This window comes from Exophiala bonariae, assembly GCF_035927105.1.
Source record: "Exophiala bonariae strain CCFEE 5792 chromosome Unknown scaffold_33, whole genome shotgun sequence".
In the NCBI taxonomy this organism is placed as follows: Eukaryota; Fungi; Ascomycota; class Eurotiomycetes; order Chaetothyriales; family Herpotrichiellaceae; genus Exophiala; species Exophiala bonariae.
The window spans coordinates 117,904-133,323 of record NW_027042508.1 but is presented as its reverse complement, the minus strand read 5'-3'; the positions used below and the strand labels follow the sequence as shown (position 1 = coordinate 133,323).

The window sequence follows — 15,420 nt, the reverse complement described above, 5'->3', positions numbered from 1 at the left end:
AAATAGCCGCCCTGACAATATCATCAACTCAATCAAACAGTCTTGACCTGCAGATACACCTTCCCGCTTCTAGCTGCGTGCCATGCCCTCTTGTCAACGATTCAATCCAATCCTCATGATCTCAGTCTCGCTAGGCTGTTTACTATTCTCCGGCTGGGGTACTCGGGTCCCTCTCATGTCCCTCGACTCCTCTAGTTGCATACTCAATGGCAAAGAATAGAACGCCCTAACATGTCCACTTCCTCTTACGCTCATCTTGATTATTTTGGTCCTTCTTTCATCACATTCCAGCCTTTCCATTTTCATTCACCTCTCTGTTGATGGCGCCGTTGATCAAGTCGGTACCTCGTGTCTGTGTTTCAAGAGAATTCGATCAACTTTTCTAAACAAGGCACCATGCCCGAAGCCTCGTTCAATGTGATATGATCCGCCTGGGCGCTTAGCCCTCCAACCTAAATCGTATCATTGGATGAATGCCTTGGAACCTGCTGCAATGTCTGCGTATGTTCATGTTCCCTTCCGAAGCTGTTTCTATCAACAGCTGATGTTTGAAAAGCCGACCGTGGCCTACCGCTGAACAAGCACAATATCCACAAAGACTGTCCGTCGCCCTCGCTCCTCCTCTTCCTCCTCCTCCGCCTCTTAGGGATGGTCAGTCTCAAGCCTCGCCCGTGCGGCCTGGATATCCGCCGTTACTGAACACCAATCTTCCATCCCCTCGAGGTCCACCGACCCAGACACCAGCCTCCACTACTTCATTGTACGGACCGCTTTCCTCCTCGTACGCTCAATCGCCTATACCAAGCCCACGAAGTACAGTTCCCATGGCTTCAAGGGTGCCGGCGAACTACAATGCTCCGTACAATCCTAGGGAATGGGTGGGAGGCAGTCGGCGGGCATCGATGATTGAGAGCCATGGCAATGAGGCAGAAGGTATACTTTGACCCAAAAACCACTATTGAACATATCTCATGACCATATAGTTGGGGTGTCCAGTCCTCCTCCCCCTTACTCTGGACCACCTCCTCGGGACGGCGTCGCCTGTACGAGTGCGGGTTCGACCATGTCTCCTGCAGACTCAACATTTACAGGAGAACCTCCGTCTCAAATGAATACTCCTACAAGTACAATCGTATCACCACTGAATACAGGCTCATCTTTGTTGGCAGACTGTGGACATGCCTTGAATCCCTCAAATGGTCTTCCGTATACGACTACTCCTGCCCCTCGAATTACTAGCTTCGAAGCTCGACCTACCCACCTCAGCATTACTACCCAACTTGCAGAACCTAGACCAGCATCGTCTCTGGGTGTCACCAGGCAGTCGTTACCACCTACCAGCCTGTCGATAGCTACTGGGATCGCTCAGTCCTCGTACACTTCTTCACATTCAATGGCAAGCACTTCACATGTTGGGCCTTATCCAGGTCCACCAGCAGCAAGAAGAGCGGCTTCCGCCGGTGCCGTATCTTCTCATGGATCATCTAGCCAGAGCGTTGAAAGTTCGTTTTCGCGCTCATCATCTAGGCAAAGAGGCTGGCATCCAGGGATGCCATTACCCGGTCCTCCACCAGGACCACCTCCACCAACATCGAGATCCCAAAGTACTGGCGGTGTGAAGAACAACGGGCCGTCTCAAACCGTTGGTCAAAGCAGTCGACCATCGCACCGGGTTCCATTAAGGGCACCATTATTAAGCCCACTCCCAGCAACCCCAGCAAATTGGCGAGATGGCTCAACCTCACGATCTAGTTCCAAAGCAGCACCACTGCACATTGAAACTTCAAACCTTGAGAATGGAGGTTCTGCTCAGGCAGGCCTAAGTCGAAGTGCCGCTCTTCGGGTTTCGTCTGCAAAGGGTCTCTTGGAACGACGCAAGCACCGACGGAGTATGTACGATGGACCAATAACGGACTGGAGCGCACTCACTATCGAGACAGACCCATGGTCAGATGCTGTGAGCCCGACAGGATTTAGTCCAGATCAATCCCCTACTATAGACTCTCGGATCCCAGCAATGAGTCCAGAATCAAGCCGACGAGCAATGACTTCTAGTAGACGAACAACGCAAACATCAGTTGATGATCAAACGTCCAATCCAACACAAGTAGCCCTGAAGTCTAATAACCCCTTCAGTCCGAGAGTTGCTACCCCGGTTTTCCCACCCAAATCTCTTCCAACACCCCCACTGAGCCAGAAAAATCCAGCATCAGCTCACAGTGTACTCCCATCAACAGCCTCCTCGGTATCAGACCTACTTCATGAAGTAGACTCGTTCATAACGGATGCTGTAAACCGCCACCATCAATTCTTGGTGCGGGAAAGCCAGGCTAGCAGCGATTTGGAGCGGCTACAACTCTTTGCACAATTTATTGCATCAGAGGCCACAATAAGAAGAGCACGATATCCCGGACCATTCACGGATGGCACCCTGAAGGCCAATGCAGGCAGCCAACGATTGTTCGATGCGTTACTCTCCAACAATAGTGAAGAAGCCTTGAAAAGTCCCCCTGTAAGCAAAGAGCGGGCTTCAATGCATGGCCTTCGAATTGATCCTCCTCAACGACCAGAAACCGCATGGTGGAAAGATTATCGCCCAGCCCTGTCACCAATCGCAAGCATGAGTAATGACGAAGCCAGCTCTCGTGGACGTACTGCAAGTCGTTGGTGGCAATCGCAAACGGCAGATAGTAATTCTGAAGCAATTGGTGGGGCGCGAAAACTGAAACGTTCTAAAAGAGAATCGAAATATATGGGACTCTCAGCACTCTCTGTTGAAGAAGTTCTTTCGGAAGCTGCAACTCCAACACAGCTTGATCAAATTGTTGAAAATGGAGGCGGATATGCTCAGGAAAAAGTGGATCCGGATACATTTGGGATATATGAAGATGAAGAACCTATTCTGTATATGGACCGATCATCAAGCTTTCCGATGAGCCCTCAAGCTGTGGACATTTCTCGCTTTATAACACTTCCTCCACCTTATCCACGTCACTATCCTGCTGTAAACAACAGTCATCCAAAACTGGCAGCTTCGCGGAATTTGGTACGAACACTCAGCGATCTGACAGAGTTGGAGGACCGGAGATCTCGGTATAATGTTAGTGTGGAGGCATTGCGAATAGAGCACAAACGAAAAGTTCGAGAAGGACAGCACACATTTAAAACGAATATACATGCACAGATCAGTGATGGAAGCCTCACTTATGCTGAAGCAGCGGAAGCGGAACAAGCATTGAAGCTGGATGAGAACAGGCAGGAGAAAGTCTGCTTACAAGCGGAATTCGACACGTTACAAGATGTGATGATCAATCCGATGCATGACATGTTGAATGCGCGAGTTGAACAACTCACCACTGGTATAGCTGAATTGACCGAAAAACTAGTCGCGGAAACCCAAGAGCAGAACCTGGATCGACCTCAACAGGAAGGAGATGCTATGCCGGAAATTCTGGAATATTTGACACAGCTCAAATGGTTATTTGAGACCCGAGAGCATGCGCACCAAGAAATCTTCAATCTTCTCAGTGAACGGAATGAGAAGTATAAGGCTATTGTGTTGCTGCCCTACCACCAAGTTTCACACCTCGAGAAGATCAGAGACACGGAGGAATTCTTCCACCGGGATAGCTTACAACGCAAGAGAATATTCCGGGAAGAATCTGTCTCACGATATCAAACGTTATGCCAGATGGTGTCACAGCATGTTGCACAAGAGGTTGAATTGCAGTCCTCGGCGTTCTGGGATATTGCGCCGAGCATTCTCGATTTGATTCAAAGATTGCCTGATGGTGATATCCCTGCCGGAGCCATTGCCATCCCACAAGCAGAGTATGAAGAAAACCCATCTTATGTCGAGTTCCCACAACAATACCTGTACACACTCCTCGACCATGCCGAGAAATCGACCTACCAATTCATCGAATCACAAGTCAACCTGAACTGTCTTCTTCACGAAGTGAAACTCGGAGTGTTGAAAGCGCGATGCCGAGCAGCAGAAGCGTGTCAAGCACAAAACAACACCAACAACCTCCCAACCGAGGATCCACGAGAGACACGCGACAAGGAAGAAGCAGAGGCAACTGCCGAGCTGAAACAGCAGGTGACGATGATCGAAGAACAGTGGTTCGAGTCTTTGGGTAGAGTATTACAAGACAAGAAAGCCCAGGTCAAGGCTGATCTTGAGATCCTGGGTGGTTGGGATGACTTAGTCCAGGCGGCTGAATAGATTGAAATGGAACTCGGAATGAGGTTTATGGACCCAATTCATATGGTCTTGTTGAGCGAATCTTGATGTGGTAGAGATATCTGGAAAGAGATATCTATTGATGATTGAATGAAGCGATACTTTCAATGTATAGCAGGAAATGGGATACAAAATGATACCCACCCACCTCTCCAAGGGGATGGAGTTCTGCCTCCATAGTCCCTCAATTTTCCTGCAATTGCTACCATGAATGACCACGACGGTCCGATTCCCTTGTCGTTGACCTGTGTCGATGGGTACTTGACCCACCAGCTGAGTCAATCGTCCGTACATTTACATGCACATTAGTGTACCTATAAGATACGGGCCATGGATCCCTCCATCAGCCAGTCCGCGGGGCCATATCCCCTGGGAAATCCCCCGGAATCACTCAACATGGAAAGCCAGCCGCTCCTCACACGTTAGTAACCTACACCCAGCACTAGAGTTGACATGTTAGTAAGCCTCATATCAACCATCATCCGCTCCACGCGTCGCACATGTCGCACACTTTTCATCCTTCACCCTCCCGAAGTGTTAAGCAAGGAACTCGTATCCCACTCCTCGGAAACCGAAACCCGCGCGTGGCCAGCGCGCAGATCAGATCACCCGGGTGGACCATACATCGTTCGTCACTTCGTAAGCTTGACGATCGCTGGATCCGTCAAGACTTCCTGAGTCGCTGACTCGCCGGATCGAGACGTCATTCTTTAGGTTCGGCTCTTTGAACCTTCCTTACCTGTTATGTGATCATGCATGTAGGTGAGCGTAGTGAAGAGCATTTAATCTTCATCATGGAAAGTCGAGAATGCATACGAACGGTTCGTTATTGTGATAAAGAAATACGAAATAAATGCAGTTCTTGTGACTTCTTCTCCTGATTTCCTACCAACTGCATTTATCTACTCGTCCAGGTACTCTGAACGGAAGAACATTCTCATCCCCGACTTCAAGATGCCCACAGCCATAGTTACTGGTGCCACAGGTACGTGACGCTCTCCTCAGCCTCTGAAACAGAGACATCTAGCAAGCTAGCTATCCAGTCTTTCAAACTCACCTCAACGACAATGATCCAACCCCATCTGAAAACCAAGCTAAACCGTTCCCTACCCAGGCATCACCGGCCACGCCATAGTACAACACCTCCTCTCGTCGACAACACCAAAATGGAGCCAAATCACCACGCTAAGCCGGTCGCAAGCATCAACGGCCTCGGACTCGCGCATCACGCACAAGACGCTCGACCTACAATCGAGCGCGTCGGAGATGAAAGACTCCCTGGCTTCCGTGACTGGCGAATACGTCTTTTTCTGCGCGTACCTCGCACGCGACGATGAAGGCGAAGCCGCCGAAGTGAACGGCGCGATGCTGCGCAACTTCCTGTCCGCGCTGCGCGCCACGGGCGAGATCAAGCACCTCAAGCGCCTTGTCCTGGTCAACGGCCTCAAGCAGTATGGCGTGCACCTGGGCCGGGCGAAGCAGCCCATGCACGAGACTGATCCGTGGCTCGAGGGAGGCGACTGGCCGCCGAATTTCTATTATACGCTGCAGCGGATTCTGAGAGATGCGGTCGAGGACGAGGGTGACGGTGAGAAGTGGGATTGGGTTGTCACGTATCCCCAGGACGTGATTGGGGTTGCGCGGGCGAATTTCATGAATCTCGCGACCGCGCTGGGCTTGTATGCCAGCATCTCGGCGAGTCTGCCGGAGCGAGAACTCGTTTTCCCAGGCAATCTGATCAATTACCTGGCTTTCAATTGCTGGACGTCCGCCAAACTGCATGCCGAGTTCTGTACCTGGGCGGCTCTGGAGCCCAAAGCCGGGAACCAAGCGTTTAACGTTGTCAACGGCGATACCGAGTCGTGGCAGAATCTATGGCCGGCGATTGCTGAGCGATATGGGGCGAAAGTCCCTGCGAAGATGTTTCCGGGCGCGGAGCTGAAGGTGCCATCATCAAAGGAGCAGCGGTACAACGGCTTCGAGGTGGCGCATACGGTGTTGCCCACGAAGCCACCTATCGCGGAGGAGGCGGATAAGATCGGGTTGAAAGGTCTCTTTGATGGCAAGGATGACCACAGCGTCGTGCATCAGCAGATCGACACGACGAAGTGGGCGCAAAGGCCCGAGGTGGTGAAGAAATGGGAGGAATTGAGAGATCGGTTCGGACTGGACCAGAGTGTCTGGGACAAGGCGACCTGGGGGTTCCTCACGTTCTTGTTGGGTAGGGAGTATGACTGTGTGGTCAGTATGAGCAAGGCGAGAAAGTTGGGGTGGACTGGGTATCACGATACGAAGGATGCGTTCTTTGAGACGCTGGATGAGCTGGAAAAGGAGAAGATTCTGCCCAAGGCAAGTGAATTGCAGAAATGAATGATTTCTCATTTCTCGTTTTTCGCATGTGGGAGCTACAAAAGTCGACTCTAGTCTTGATGGCATCTTGTATCTAGTCGTTATCAGGTCGTTATCACAGCCCTATGCTGGGTCTCATACCTCTCGCCTTGAACATAGCAAATAACTCCAGAGTCAGCACGCCAGATACTCAGTCCCAGCCAAAACCAACCTCAGTATCAAATCAAGGTCAATAATTCCTAACCCCAACCCTCCCCTTCTCCGTATCGAAAACGACCCCGAGCCCTCTGAAAAACGGCTCTCCCAGGACCCAAAAATCCCTCAACCCACTCGCCCTCCACTCTGGCCCTGCCATACGACTCTCGACAACACTACCAACACAATACCCACTCCCATCCCCCAGCTTCCCCAGACTAAACCTCCCCCCAGCGGGACCATACAGCGCATCCGAAGCCGTGCCGTCGCCCGCCATGGCGGGGAAATTCCAGCCGGCGATCTCGAACGCGATGTTGACGCGGTTGAGGCAGGGGAACGCGTGGAATGCGTCGTAGGGGGCCGCCAGCCGTTTCGTGCCGCCGATGGAGGCGTAGAAGCGTTGCACGGCGACAGGGGGCGCGAGGATCAAGGGCACGTTGACGTCGAGGAGGATCGGTTGGTTCTTGAGGACCTGTCGGTCATCACATATTGTTTGTCAGGGAGGAACTTTCACACTGGCTTGACTTCAGAGGGCTTGCAAGCCTTTTACCTTTGAACCGTTGATCCACACACCCAGCATTAACGCTGTCCACCAGCCCGCCGCACCTTGGACGTCTGTCCACTTGAAATGCTCGTCCCAGGCCGAGGCCATGGGCATGGCCGACTTCATCTGCTCCTCGACCTGTGCCGTCACCCATTCGGCCGTGGCGATCGACTCGCCGAAATGCTTCAGCTCCGTCTCCACGCGGATCTTGGTCTCCTCGACTTCCCGTGCGATCGTGCCGCCGAGGCTGAGGATGCCGGTTTCTGTGTCGAGTAAGGCCACCGACCAGATTTTGTGCTTGAGGATGCCTTGGTTGACGAGCTGGTCTAGTAGTGAAGGGGAGGAGAGCTTGGAGAGGAACTCTGATGGAGGTGAGAAGCCGAGGAATGTGCCGGAGTTGGTCAGTGTTTGTCGTGAGGCTTTGGATGGTCTGCAGATTGGGAAGTTTAGACGGATGGGGCTGGTGATGTCGTTGCTGGTGAAGTGGAATTCGTCGCTGGGATTGTGACAGATGGCGTGGACGGAGTCATCGCTCGGACCTGTTCAGGTACAGAGAGGATCACGTTAGAGTCGTATCAGACGTTGAGACGGTGAAGCCACTCCATTGCCTACCGTGAGATCTCGAACCAGAAGCATTATATGCAGACCCTCTCTCACTCGTGGTAACAACGGTGTAGAAATCCGGACTCAACATGTCGAGCTCCACCTCCAAGTCCTGCGGCGGCTCACCCACTTTGAGATGCGTATACCTGTAGCACGGTCAGGTCAAATCCGTTCAAGAATCGTCCCGAGTCCGCGCACCAACGATTCGGGTGACCAGCGACATCAATCAAGTGAGGGTCATTCTCATCGTCATTGTCCTTCAGTCGCCAACGCCGTACCAAACGATTCCCATCGACTTCACGGTAGCTGGAAGCGTACTTGGCTTCAACAGCTTGTAAGATGTCTGCCAGATATGTCAGGTTGGCTGTTTCACGTCGGGAGAAACGATTTCCTCGTCTGGTCAGTGGGAGATGGATGGCGGGCGCTGCGTTGTTTGGTTGAGTTACTGCGAGGTGGGTGAGTAGACATGTCAGTATGAGGATAGCATGAAGGTAAGCCATGATAGGGGATTGACTTCGAGCCTGGAGTTCAATTGTTTGTGGATTTTTGTGGCTTGTAAATTGTAAGGTGATAATCAGGGTGTCAGTTTTGGTATCTCGACAGTTCCAAAAAACCCCATGGCGAAGGGATAAATACTAGCAGTACAGACCAACCATTCGACTCAACTCCTTTTTCATGCCCTGTGCTCATACCTTCATGCCAGACTCAGGCATGTCGATGATGCTCCCCTCCCGCTCTCGATTGTTATATTTTTTTGGGCTCGGATGGGATTTTTCATCAATTCCCATTCCACCTTGCAGGTTCCCCACGAACACTAAATGCTAGAACAAGAACATTCCATTCAAACACTTCACTTGTGTGCCTCAATAACTTTGTCCAACTCTTCAGGGCTGCCCATAAAGATCCCTGATCGATCGTGAATACCTTGTGGTACGACCTCCATCATTCGCTTCATGTTAGAGTCAACAGCTTTACCACCAGCATTTTCCATCACCATAGCCATAGGCGCACATTCATACAGAATTCGGAGCTTGCCCTTTGGACTCTTCTTATCGGCAGGATACGCGAACATGCCTCCATATAGAAGTGTTCGGTAGGCATCAGCAACCATGGACCCGATATATCGAGCCGAGTATGGCTTGCCTCCCTCCTTGGCAGGATATTTCAAGGACTCAAAGTAGGCTTTCGTCTTGTCGGTCCAGTATAGTGAGTTGCCTTCGTTGACACTATAGATGGCACGCTTGGATGGGATGCGCATGTCTGGATGAGTCAAGATAAATTCACCGAGAGCATTGTCCTGAAAAATTAAAAGGTCAGTGGAAATCTTCTTTGACGTAGGAAAATCGTATTCCTTGGCTTACCAAAGTGAAGCCGTTGACAGTACCGCCCTTCATGGTAATGACTAGTTGTGCTGAGGCTCCGTACATGGTGAATCTAGAAGGGTTGTCAGCAGAAATACAGCATATCTCCCCCTCTGTCCACTCACCCGGAAGCCAGTAGCTCAGTACCAGGCATAAGCAAATCCTCCACTGTAGGCTTGCGTCCAATAGTGCTGTCTGGGAGCTTCATGATTCCAAAAATGGTACCGACAGAAACACCAGCGTCAAGATTTGAGGAGCCGTCAATTGGATCACAGGCCACAATATATCTTGCATCTGGGCTCTCATCAAAATAGATGATCTCATCCTCCTCCTCTGAAACCACTGCCCTGCAGCGGCCGGAGCCTCTCATAGCAGCCACGAAAAGATCATTTCCAATGACATCGAGTTTCTTTTGGTCGTCACCGGTGGTATTGGAAGATCCGGCCAGACCGGTCAGGTTGATCAAGGTCGCTCGTCGGATGTAATAGGCAATAGATTTGAAAGAGAATTGGAGGGCATGGCACAGTAATCTGTGAGAGATATGTCAGAATGAATGGTTCCCCCGTCTCTGGGAAATCACAGCTCTTGAGGGTCAACTCACGTAAAGTCACCAGTGGCTTCCTTGTGCTTTGCTTGCTCTTCCGTCAGAAACCGGGTGAGGGTAATAATATCGGTATTGATCTTCTCTGTGCCAGTGCCGGTGCTTTGACCATTGGAGTTTCCGTTGGTAGCCATGTTGATTTCAACTGGGTTTCAACTGGATTAATCTCAGGGAGAAGTTTAGAGTCAAGCACACGACGATGATATTGGTTTCAAGTCCCTCGGCAGAATGGAGGAACCGACGTCAGAGGAAGGAATGTCGGATTGGGGAAAATCGGGGTTTCGTCACGGGAACCAAGCAGACACAGATGAAGCAGGAAATGAAGGAGAGCAACGAGAAGAATCAGAGGGAGAGGAAGAAAACGGCTGTTATCTATCAGAAAGAGAACCAGTCAGTTGTTGAGAGAAGAAAACTGAAGCTGTATGAGATCCCGAAGCCCCATTTTCGTGGGTAGGAACAGATTCCGTAGCCATTGACACCAGTGGACGTCTGATACACTAAGAGGAATCACAGTGGAAGGATAGTTGTGTACGAGGGAGGTACTCCGCAATCTGAACTGATCCGACGATACCCATTATTGACAGTCCAGAAAGAACGGACTGAGGGGCGAGGGGCAAAATGACACAGCGGCAAATGGCAATGGGGCGAGCGTCATGGGGAAACAAGCGTCCAGTTTTTTTTTGGTGCAGTGCCCAGACTCGGTGTTGTTCGTCTTCCTGAATCACCCGAACCACAGGCAATGGATCAAAGGGTTTCGTCCATCCAAGTGCCTCGGTGTCCCCTCCCCGAAAACACCGAGCTTGAGGCTTCTTCCACCGTTGTTCTACAGTTCTAGAACAATTATCTGCGTTCCACGAGGCTCAAGTCGTGCTGCATATGCCAACGCCAGAATTCTAGATACTCCCATTGAATAATGAATGTCAATATGGGGTTGTTCCATGTTCTGGATCAATCCTGGACTATCTCTTCTGAGGGAAGACTGATCAACCCCGGACTGCCAGCGACGCCCGGATGATCCCGAGATCAGCCGAGACAGTCTATCCAGTGTCATCCGGAAAATACATTATCCCCACTGCCACTGCCAGTTCAAAAGCTGAGAGTCATTACTGAGTCAGGTAATGTCCAGGCAGGTGGTATAGTGGAAATCACATGTCATGCATCTTAACGCCAAGACTATTGAGAGCCTTCTATTATCAACAATAACTCCAGAGATCATGCAAATGCGTCTAGTTAGGGGAAATGAATCCAGGCAGGTTACGCTAGGGAGGGTACAGGTGAACCAGCGAGAGCAAATCCTGTACTCAACAAGATGCCACCGCGAAACACCTGTACTCGAAACAGCCTTCCATCGTCATATTCATTTCCGTTCAGCCTTGATCGCCGATGGCGCGGGCGCAGTATTGTTGTGAACGCCGCGTTTCTTCTCAATGGCCTCGATACGTTCCTTCTCTGCCTTCTCGGCCGCCTCTTGCTTCCGCTTATCATCTCTTGCGACCTGGTCAGGCCGCTTGATAGCAATATCCTTGGGTCTGAAATCGCTGAACGCGCGTTTGAACACCTGCTCGACGAGCCAACATCCACAAAAGTCCACGATCATCAGCGTCGTTAGCGTCCACTTGAACTGAGAGGTGAAGGGCACGAGACGTAGTTTGTCATTGAGCTCGGGCAGGAACTCTGTGCTCCCGGAGAAGGCAACGAACGTGCAGCCCAGGAGTCCCCAATACATGCCGCGGTTTTCGCGGATGGATTCACGGAAGGGCCGTCCTTGGTAGTTGATGGCGAAGGTGGAAACTTGCTGGATTAGTTGCATTAGGTAGACGGCGCTGTTGAGGAGAGAGGGCTCAAATTCGCCTTCTAGGTCCACTTCGTCCGAGGGTGGGACGATCGAGTACACAACACGAGACAGGTAAATGAGCGTACCGCAGTGGATAGCGAATTGCCCGAGGACGGAGCCGAGGATGTAAGCGTTGAGAATGTTGGGTTGGGGGCGTTCACGGGACAGGGCTTCGACCGGTCGGGCGCGTGAGATCGACAGGAAACAGACCGACATCATCATGCCGGAGATGGTTACTTGTCCGTCACCAAATTTGATGCCTGCGAGGTAAATGACTGACAGACTGTATGCGCTAATGAGACAGTTCAGAGCGAGAATCTTGTACATTTGAATGGTTGCCACCAATGTGCATCGGCCTTGACGGATGATGTTGGGGATGGAGATGACGTTGGCAAGCTTGCTGGTAAAGGGCGCTGCGACTGACGCGTCACCCAGTTTAATGGTTGGTGGTTCGTTGTCATCCAATTCGTTCTCCATCATGGCGGATGTGAACTTATCGGCCCAACCTGCGGCTTTCTGTGATGCTTCTTGTTGACGACGTTGGTGAGGAGTGAGATTGGAGTTCGCTTGCTGGAGGGCCTGGGCACCTGGAGAGGTAATGGTCTCGATCTCGCCATTTTCAGCATCACCATTCTCCAAATTGAGTCCTCGTCTTTCAGCAAATGCTTTGACGGCCTTTTCATAGTGTGGATTGCTTGGACCTTGAGGATACAGATGGGCAATACCGATCGGTACAGGAGGAGCAGGCTGGTTGAATCGTTTCATCACACTGACTTGCTTCTCGTAGATCTCCTTCATCTTGGTCGTTCTGAAATGTTCTCCAATTCGATTGAGATCGTCCTGTGAACCATTGAGGAGAGCGACTCCGATGTGTGCTTGTTTGAGGGCACCAACATCATTAGTACCATCACCACACATCAGTGTAGTATAGCCCAGATCTTTCAAACCGATCAGAATCTCCTCTTTTTGCTTTGGTGAAACTCGTGCGTAAACCCATGTGTGTCTGAGCAAAGGGAGGAAGGCTTTTTGTCCAGTAAATTTGGCCAAAGCATATCCAGTGACACATAGATCTTTGTGCTCGAGAATTTGTGGATCGAGGTCCGCGGTAGGATCCACAGGAATGATAGTCTTTTCGTCAACACTACGCCAGACAAGCTTGCTGCCAGAATCGTCGTGTTCAGGTGCATCTAGAATCAGGGTGTCCCGGTCGACGATCTCCACCTGCTTTGCCACATGAACTGCCGTCAAAGGATTGTCTCCTGTAATCATTACCACGCGATGGCTGCTTGCGTTCAGCATTTGAATTGCTTTGATCGCGTCTTCCTTGAGTGGTGTCTGAAGCACCAAGAAACCTGCGAAATGAAGATCACATTCTACCTCTTCTCGCTTGAGATCATTGATGCGTTTTTGACCAAGTTCGGCTTCAGTAGAGAGATACTTATAGGCAAGCCCGAGGACACGAGCACCATTTCGAGTAAAGTATTTGAACGTTTCCTCATAGTACGGAGGGGTTTCGACCAACATTTTTTGAATAGTCTCCGGTGCCCCCTTAACGCCGACAAAGGTGCCCTTCGCTTTACGACCAGTTCTGGGATCCGTCATAGATACGAAAGCGACAGAGCTCTGTCGTTTGAGCGCAGACGAGAACTGGAAGCGACGTTTGATTTGAACCACATGAGCAGCACTTGAGATTGGGACGGCCTTTTTGTACTTTGATGGTGCTGTGCTTGACAGAGTGTCGTTACTGCCCAGGGTCCAATTGAGCGCATTGAGCGTCGCTTTTTCCATTGGATCTCCAACAATATCTCCCTCGTCAAGCTTGACAAGGGCATGAGCGCTAGCCAAAACAAGTGTGGTATGGATCCCGACTTCAGGAACTTTCATGATGCTTGACTGCGCTCCATCAGCTTCTGCCTTGATGTACTTTTGTCCGAGTCCGAGTCCTGCAATACCATCCACAACCAGGTCTTCACCTGTGAGTGTTCCGGTCTTGTCGAAACAAGCGACATCAACCCGACCGGCAAAGGGAATACGGAATGGCTCAGTGCAGAAAATGGCAAATTTGCTCAATGCGGCAAGACTGGTATTGACGGCCAATGAAAGCTCCATGGGAAGCTCTGGAGGAACGACACTAGTCACGATCAAGATACAGTCGAGTAGTAACTTTGAGCGCTTTCTGTTGTTGCGAACACCTTCTTGCCATACATACCCTGAAGCGGCCAAAGCGAAGATAAGAAGGAATAAGATGAACCATAGTGCTTCGGCGTTGTTTGCTGACACACGTTCGGTTGAGAAGATCATGGTCCTGACGAGACTTCCCTGACTAGTCTCAAAGCCTGTTTTCAAAATAACCGCCAGAGCTCCCTTATCCGGAGGCGGGGGCACTCCTGATTTGACGGTTGCAACGGGGTCTTTAATGTCATCACTAGCAGCCGGATGAGTAATTTGTAGGACTTTGGTACCGCCGAAAAGGAAAGCATTCTTGTCAAGACCCTCTGGCTCAATAGCAACATCTCCTGGACGAAGGAGGACCGATTCCTTCAAAAGAGGTGTGCTCTCGCCCGACAACATGGCTTCGTTAACAATGGCTGTTCCTTCAATGAGAAGCATGTCACAAGCAACACCGGAATCGTCTTGGGTGCGACCAACAGAAACTAAATCACCCGGTAGCAGCTTGTCGCTTTTGATCTCGATCCACTTCTTGGAACGATAAACCCAAATGTCGTAAGGTTTTATGCTCATACCTCGGAACTCGTTCAGGGTTCGTTGCCTCTGCCAGACAACAGTGCTTTCAAAAACCACCAGCATGAACAGAGTGAACAATGAATAGTACCAATAGTCGTCGAGAAGCCATAGACCCACGCAGAAGACCTGGAAGATGAAAAAGGGAGCCACTGCATGTTCCTTGAATAATTCCACAAATCCGGGCACAGGAATGTCGAAGGTATTGTCACCATAATGTCTCTGAATATCTTCAATCTCTTTCTCGGTAGTAAGACCTTGCGAAAGTTGGAAGTCGCGCAACAAGGGTTTCTTGTCAGCGTCTAAAGCATATTCCAAGGGGGCGAAAGTCCCTTTCTCAGGGTTGTAGAGGAATCGTCGCTTTTGGAAAAGAAAGGACCATCTACCATCTTCGTAATCAATCTTGACAATCGCTGGAGCACCCGAGTTGACGACTGGAACGACCTTGATCAGCTCTGCGACCTCGACTTCACTGGCAGGGCTAGTGGTGAATGCCGCTTGTAAATTGACATTCCATTTGGTGACAAGCCAAGCTAGAGACTGTAAGGTCACAATAGTTGCGACAAAGACGAAAGTCCACTCTGGACCATCGATGTATTCATCGTAAAGATCTTCGTTGAGAAAAAACCCGAGGAAAATGGGCCATAGGATGAGGAAGGGCCAAACATAAGTTTTGAAATATATAGGTAAAGGATGGTGGAGAGTTGCGGATTGAATTCGGTCGTTGTCGACCAATTTGGATCTATCGAGTATGTTAGACATTATCTTTGCCATTTCGGTGTGTTGAGAGACGTACACTTTCTGCGCCATTGCGAGCGTCAATAAAGAGCTCGACGAGAGGAGCAGAAACGTTTAGAAAATGGTCGTGAATGCAAATGCGGCGGCGGCGGCGAAGTGGCCATGAACAGGGTGTCCTTGGAAAAAGTTGATGCAATCGGCGGCGCA

At 50.6% G+C, this 15,420-nt stretch overlaps 5 protein-coding genes across 5 annotated transcripts; 2 read left to right on the top strand and 3 right to left on the bottom strand.

Annotated features, from left to right (window-relative positions):
• Nucleotides 1-1,393: 1,393 nt before the first annotated feature.
• Nucleotides 1,394-4,228, top strand: LTR84_008714 (uncharacterized protein; the record flags this gene model as incomplete). The annotated part of the gene is made up of 1 exon (XM_064852259.1): nucleotides 1,394-4,228. The coding sequence occupies one exon, from the start codon at nucleotides 1,394-1,396 to the stop codon at nucleotides 4,226-4,228; it is 2,835 nt and encodes a 944-aa protein (XP_064701533.1).
• Nucleotides 4,229-5,200: 972 nt separating this feature from the next.
• On the top strand, nucleotides 5,201-6,616 carry LTR84_008713 (uncharacterized protein; the record flags this gene model as incomplete). Its single annotated transcript, XM_064852258.1, has 2 exons — nucleotides 5,201-5,231; nucleotides 5,361-6,616. The coding sequence occupies 2 exons, from the start codon at nucleotides 5,201-5,203 to the stop codon at nucleotides 6,614-6,616; spliced, it is 1,287 nt and encodes a 428-aa protein (XP_064701532.1).
• A 208-nt stretch (nucleotides 6,617-6,824) lies between these two features.
• On the bottom strand, nucleotides 6,825-8,437 carry LTR84_008712 (uncharacterized protein; the record flags this gene model as incomplete). The annotated part of the gene is made up of 4 exons (XM_064852257.1): nucleotides 6,825-7,262; nucleotides 7,341-7,873; nucleotides 7,947-8,083; nucleotides 8,136-8,437. The coding sequence occupies 4 exons, from the start codon at nucleotides 8,435-8,437 to the stop codon at nucleotides 6,825-6,827; spliced, it is 1,410 nt and encodes a 469-aa protein (XP_064701531.1).
• Nucleotides 8,438-8,787: 350 nt separating this feature from the next.
• LTR84_008711 (uncharacterized protein) lies at nucleotides 8,788-10,033 on the bottom strand (the record flags this gene model as incomplete). Its single annotated transcript, XM_064852256.1, has 4 exons — nucleotides 8,788-9,234; nucleotides 9,299-9,371; nucleotides 9,424-9,828; nucleotides 9,900-10,033. 4 exons carry the CDS (start codon nucleotides 10,031-10,033, stop codon nucleotides 8,788-8,790), a joined length of 1,059 nt encoding a protein of 352 aa, XP_064701530.1.
• Nucleotides 10,034-11,256: 1,223 nt separating this feature from the next.
• Nucleotides 11,257-15,285, bottom strand: LTR84_008710 (uncharacterized protein; the record flags this gene model as incomplete). Its single annotated transcript, XM_064852255.1, has 2 exons — nucleotides 11,257-15,217; nucleotides 15,272-15,285. The coding sequence occupies 2 exons, from the start codon at nucleotides 15,283-15,285 to the stop codon at nucleotides 11,257-11,259; spliced, it is 3,975 nt and encodes a 1,324-aa protein (XP_064701529.1).
• Nucleotides 15,286-15,420: the final 135 nt, after the last annotated feature.